Below are 5,612 nucleotides of genomic sequence, written 5' to 3' on the forward strand. Positions count from 1 at the left end.
GAGGCCTCTCAGGTCTGAAGCTGGGACGAACAGTATTATACTTCTCAGAAAAGGGAGTGGATGTTTTCAGGCATGTAAACAGCGTTCAACCACAAGTTTGTACACTTAAAAATTCTGAAAAGGTTAACTTTATTGCATATTTTGCTTATGTACATACAAAAATTAATTGAACTCAAAGTAAAAGTATTAATTCTTAATTCCTAGCTTTGCAAGCCATTATTATTTTTTAAGTTCTTCATTTATTTCTTTCCAAATTTTTTCTTCTATTTTTGAAGTGTCATATTCTCGCAGCATATCAAATTCTAGCCACGGCTGGCTCCACTTCTGTGCTGCTTTCATTTTTTTCTCAGGCAGCTCAAACTTTATTCCTTTTATATTGTATTTTGGCCTTTCCCACCGTTTTGACCATGGTTTAGGTTTCATTCTTACCTGCAGCTAGGGTGAAAGATTTAAAAAAGAAAAACACATAAAAGGTATTAGGTGATCAGAAGTTTGACTGACTGTGAACTTAAGTGTTGAGACAAACGCTGCTCTAACAGAAAGCAAGCAATAGAAATAAACCAGTTTGTCATGTCAGGAAATTAAGGGACTACTTCCCACTTGACACTATTGACAGAAAAAGAGCTCATTCTATCCACATGGCTGACAGATCTGTTAACGTGGATAAAATAACACTGTCTTGATTTATTACAGTCCTTAAATTGGCACATACAATGAGCATAATTCCTTATCTATAGTTCCACCCATTACTCTGGAAAACGAAAGCATGAGAACAATTTGTTCTTCCCTGTAAGTTACTGAGTTAATATTCTTTCAAGGGGTCTGTAGGTTGCCAGATCTTCTGAGATAGAGATTTTATTAACTCTTCCTTCCTGACAAGCACGAAAGCACTAGCATTAACATTTTTGTAGCAGAAGCTGTACTCTCTGCAAAACTTAATTCAGTGACACAGAAGCCACAGCTTTGTGTGTGTGTCTTCCAAGTTAGTTAACGAGGATGGCTGATTTTCCATTATGAACATTCTTTCATTACAGACATGGCATAAAGACATGATTTTATATACTATTGTCACCCTGGTAACACAAGTAAAAGCTGTTAACAGCCTTCCAGGATATTACAGAATATCTTGAGTTGGAAAGGACCCATGAAGATCATCAGTTCCAACTCCTGGCTCCACACAGGACCACCCCAAAATCAGACCCTTTGTCCGGAAGTGTGTGAATTATCCTCCATATTCCCTCTAAAACATTAACCTACCTTGTTTACAGGAATTTCTTCATGGTCTAAACGAGATTCAGGTTTCATATTCACATCAAAGGTACTATATTCAGGGAGGGCATCTCGCAGGTACATCAGGTTGTCATCCAGCCTCTTTTCTAGCTTCAGAACTTTGATTTCTTGGATTCGAGGACTGTACAGTTCGTAACATATTTCCACACCTTAGGGAGAGAAGGTCTGGTTTAATGATCAAATCAGCTGGAAATACTAATACCAAATTAGTATTTCTTCAGTGTTCTACATCCCCATATTATTCAAGAACTGCCTTCTACTTGTACAGGGAAATACATACACAGTGCTGTGTGCACGTGACATTCCACGTGCATTGTGTCCGCACAGGCAACTGCAAATCTCTAAATCCAGTTTTGGCTAACAGAACAGACTGAGAGACATCAAACGAATGAAATTTGAAGAAGAAAACCTTGGGTTTTCAACAGTGCTTCCGTTTGGTCATGACAGCTACATACAAACTATACATATATGTACAGACACCCAGCCCTTTTGTATTTCATCTCAGAATATTGATATTTCCACCTCTCCAAACTTTGTCATGAAATAGTGTAAGAGGTTATAAAACTCTGCTAATCTGTGCTAGTTACACAGTTCATGCATACACCCCCAGTACATGTAAACACACGCTGCTCAAAGTGGGCTTGTATTTACATGGCTAGCAGTACGCTTTCTAGGCTCAAATATAAGCACAACCGTAATTAATTGCATTGCATTAGACTTACGTGGCAAGGTTCTGGTAGCAGGGGGCTGCAGGGGTGACCTCTGTGAGCAGAGCCCAGCAGCTGCCCCACGTCAGAGCAGAGCCAGTTCCAGCTGGCTCCAAAGGGAGCTGCTGTTGGCCAGAGCCATTACATGAATCTCTTACACTGAGTCTGTTCTGCCCGACTGTAAATGCTGAGTGATCTCCCTGTCCTTATCTCAACCCACGAACTTTTATTGGGGAATAAGAGAGCAGCACGGTGGAGTTTAGCTGCCTGTCAGTGTGAAACCACACCACACAGTCTCATCAGAGCACAGATCAGAAACTACTAAGTATACAGACATAAAACCAGTAAGCAGTGCCATGCCTTCAAATGTGTGGCATAACCGCAGAAGTTAAAACCCACCTTGGTCTTCTATAACATTCCGAAGCACAAAGGTAGCACCAAGCCCCTTCCCTCCTCTTTGAATGCAGATGCCCACAAAGCGGTTGGTTTTGCCATCAGCATATGGATCCGCAGTAGTAACGGCGAGTATGCTGCCTGCCCAAAAATAAATAAAAGGATGCTAGATGTACTAAAGATGTGAAGATGTACTAAATATGTATAAGCATCAGCTGAAGTGCCCATATTTCAGTATGTTTCAAAAATGTTTTCTCTTTCACTAAAAATGCCAGAAACAAAATACACTTTTAACGTGCCCCGAATCAATAAATATTAAAGCGAGTGCAGATTAATTAGAACCTTCTTCATCTTTAGCCTTTCACATTTATCTTTTACTCTTTATACAAATTGAATACAAATAATATAATGCATTTTCCTTTCTTCAGCTTTACTGGTAAACCATACACTGAAGTACCAGGACTTAAAAAACAACCAAACAGAAACACATCAGTATAATCTTTTCAATGTAAGCTAGATGTAAAAATGAAATTAAAATATGAAGTAGTACGCATAGCATTACGAACTAGTCAATCTAACACACGATACTGTGATGTTCTATGATATCCAACAGTGTCAGAGCACACTTTTTAATCTCCCCAGCCAAAGAACAATATTGACAAAATTCTGGCAGTTCTGTTACTGACCAACATAGAACTCTGGGATGTTGAAAACTTTTCGCCTCTGTATCATATCCTTTCTTTCGATATAGAATTTGAGAGGATCTGTTCTCCCTCTGGGAGGTATAAATTCAGGGCTCAAGTACCTATAAGAAAATCCAAATTGTTTAAGTATTAAACAAAAGCATTTGCATAAAAAGCACCAGAAGTGTCCAAATGCTTGCCTGGAAATTAAAAATAACCACCCACGAACCATCTGTACCAGCTGCCTTTTTGGAGATATGAACTGCAGTTCACGAAGTTACTGATTTATTTATTTTTTTGTTCTCCGAGAAGCTTTTTTTACAGATTTTTTTTTCCAAACAAAGAATAAATGTTGTTCTCAGAAAAGCTGACTGAGAGAGATCAGTTCTGTTACTGTCATCACAGCTTAGGAACAGATTATTTCATGCTTTAGTTGTAATCCCCATGGCAGAACGCTTACTATTTAATGACTTTATAGTAACAGATGTGGAACAATTTGTTATCAGTTTTTGCAGACAGCCAAACAGAGCCTACAGGACACAGCATAAATATTCGTTTGCTTTAGAGAAGCTAAAAGAGACTCTTAAAGTTATTTTCTGCTCCCATAAATTACACTGTGTCAAGGAATTTCCTCATGCCCTGGAGTTCAGTTTCTGACTGCTAAGCCAAAGGCTTCCTGACACGGTACTGGCTTGGGCTGAGGGCCACTTCCAATAGACCGTTTGCATGTGGTCACTCTGGCTTGGGTGCTGTGACAGCTTAGCTTCAGAGAATGAAGCTGGACACATTTAACTCACTTAAAACTCCTGGATTTGTCCAGAAGAGAACACAGAAAAGGAGAAGACAAAGATAAGCTTGCCTTACAAACCTTACAGGGACTACAGGGGACAAACAAGACAACACACAGGGCAGCACAGAGGTTCTGGTTTGTGCTGACACAGAGATGGCAGACAACAACAGGTCTGCTCTTGATCTCCATTACATGCTCTCAGAAGAAGGCAACGTTATTCAAATGGGGCTCCCTGCTCTGCCCAGCGACTGTATGACACACTGTATGCCTTAGGTGGGCTGTGCAGACTCCTAACTTAATCACAGAACATCTTCAGCTGGAAGGCACCCACAGAGACCATCAAGTCCAGCTCCTGGCTTCACATTGGAGCACTCCAAAATCAGACAGTATCCAGTGCCTGAAGATATTTATACTTACAGATCCAAAGGCAGAGTGAAAGACTTCTATGGTCTGATTTTTAGTAATTTTCCCATTCATGCACTGCCGTAATACTATGCGTTTCAGGGTGGAATATGCACAATGCTATATTGCCATTCTCCTCTCTCCAGCACAGCACTACCATTTTAACCACTGTGTCATTTAAAGTGACGCAAACAGATTTATGAGACAACAAAAACACTCAGAAGAAATTTTGTGAAGGCTACCACTGCTGATACCAGCAATGTTTGCGGTCGGCTCACAGCTGAGCTCTAGACGTGAGGCAAAAGCAGACACTTGACCTGTGTCTGGGTCATCTCCTGGTATACTGAAGAGATAAATGTCTTTAACAGAGGAAAACTTAATCCACTAATCCCCAAATTTGTAAATACATTAACTGGAAATTCCAACTGCTAATTTGGAAAAGCGTTAACGGTTTTTTCCTACGGCGAGCCCAGGCCGCCCTACCTCCTCTCCTCCCTCTGCCTCTGCTTGTCGATGATGACGGGCTTCGGGGGCGGCTGGAATTTCGCTGTCTCTCCATCCGTGCTCCTTCGGCACCCCGAGGAGGAGAAACACCCTGTAAGAATGAAATACTCCTTAAAAAAATATGAAAATAAAGGCGTTTCAAGCCGGGTGTCCCTCCCCCCAAACCCCAAGCCCCAGCCTGGGGCTCCCACCCTGAGGATGCGCTGAAGTGCAGCCCACGGGCGAAGGGACAAGAGGACAGAGGGACAGGGGACAGACGGACAGGAGGACACAAGGACAGGGGGCCAGGGGGACGCTCACTGCTGGGCCGAGCAGCGGCGCCCCTCAGCAGCAGCCTCCCGCAGGCCGCCGCCATGGCAACAGCCGCCATTTCCTCGCTGCCGGCGCAGGCGCGCAGGGCGATTAGGGCAAGCGCGGAGGGCCAAAAGATACCTCAGCGCGAATCGTTTATTTATTTATTTATTTATTTAATTATTATTATTATTATTTTTTAATGATTATATGCATTGGTGTTATTGAGCTGCTCCGCGCTTACCTTTGTTTTCAGTCAGATTTCCTCGGTAACAGCCCGGATTCCATTAGTGGCTGCGCAGGCAAAACTTAAATGCTGGGTGCAGACCTGTAAATAACACCCCGTTGTTTAATTTTTTGCAGGGATTCCTGTCAAAATAGGCCTGGCCTCATCAACTAATTTCATCAATCACGTTGCCGGGGAGGTCCCCTCAGCCCCTGTTATTTGTGGCGGGTGACTTTGCAGCCTGCCAGAGCCCCCTCGTTAACAAGAGTTATTTTCCAGTTTGTGGTTATCTGCTTGGATGCTTAACTCTTGTTTTGGTGACACGC

At 42.2% G+C, this 5,612-nt stretch overlaps 1 protein-coding gene across 1 annotated transcript; it reads right to left on the bottom strand.

Annotated features, from left to right (window-relative positions):
• Positions 1-112: 112 nt before the first annotated feature.
• MRPL19 (mitochondrial ribosomal protein L19) lies at positions 113-5,338 on the bottom strand. The gene is made up of 6 exons (XM_082756696.1): positions 5,070-5,338; positions 4,749-4,860; positions 3,077-3,195; positions 2,397-2,531; positions 1,258-1,439; positions 113-435 (listed from the first exon to the last, which is right to left on the bottom strand). Exons 1-6 carry the CDS (start codon positions 5,137-5,139, stop codon positions 220-222), a joined length of 834 nt encoding a protein of 277 aa, XP_082612822.1. The 5' UTR covers positions 5,140-5,338; the 3' UTR covers positions 113-219.
• Between the last annotated feature and the right edge of the window lie 274 nt (positions 5,339-5,612).

The sequence above is a fragment of the Aythya marila genome, assembly GCF_965140915.1.
Source record: "Aythya marila genome assembly, chromosome: 3".
Classification (NCBI taxonomy): Eukaryota; Metazoa; Chordata; class Aves; order Anseriformes; family Anatidae; genus Aythya; species Aythya marila.

Coding starts and splice junctions, on each gene's coding strand:
- MRPL19 (XM_082756696.1), bottom strand. CDS start 5,139: ATGGCGGCTGTTGCCATGGCGGCGGCCTGCGGGAGGCTGCTGCTGAGG. Junction 3,196..4,748: donor AGGCAGAGGGAGGAGAGGAG/GTAGGGCGGCCT, acceptor ATTTTCTTATAG/GTACTTGAGCCCTGAATTTA. Junction 436..1,257: donor AAGAAATTCCTGTAAACAAG/GTAGGTTAATGT, acceptor CTTTCACCCTAG/CTGCAGGTAAGAATGAAACC.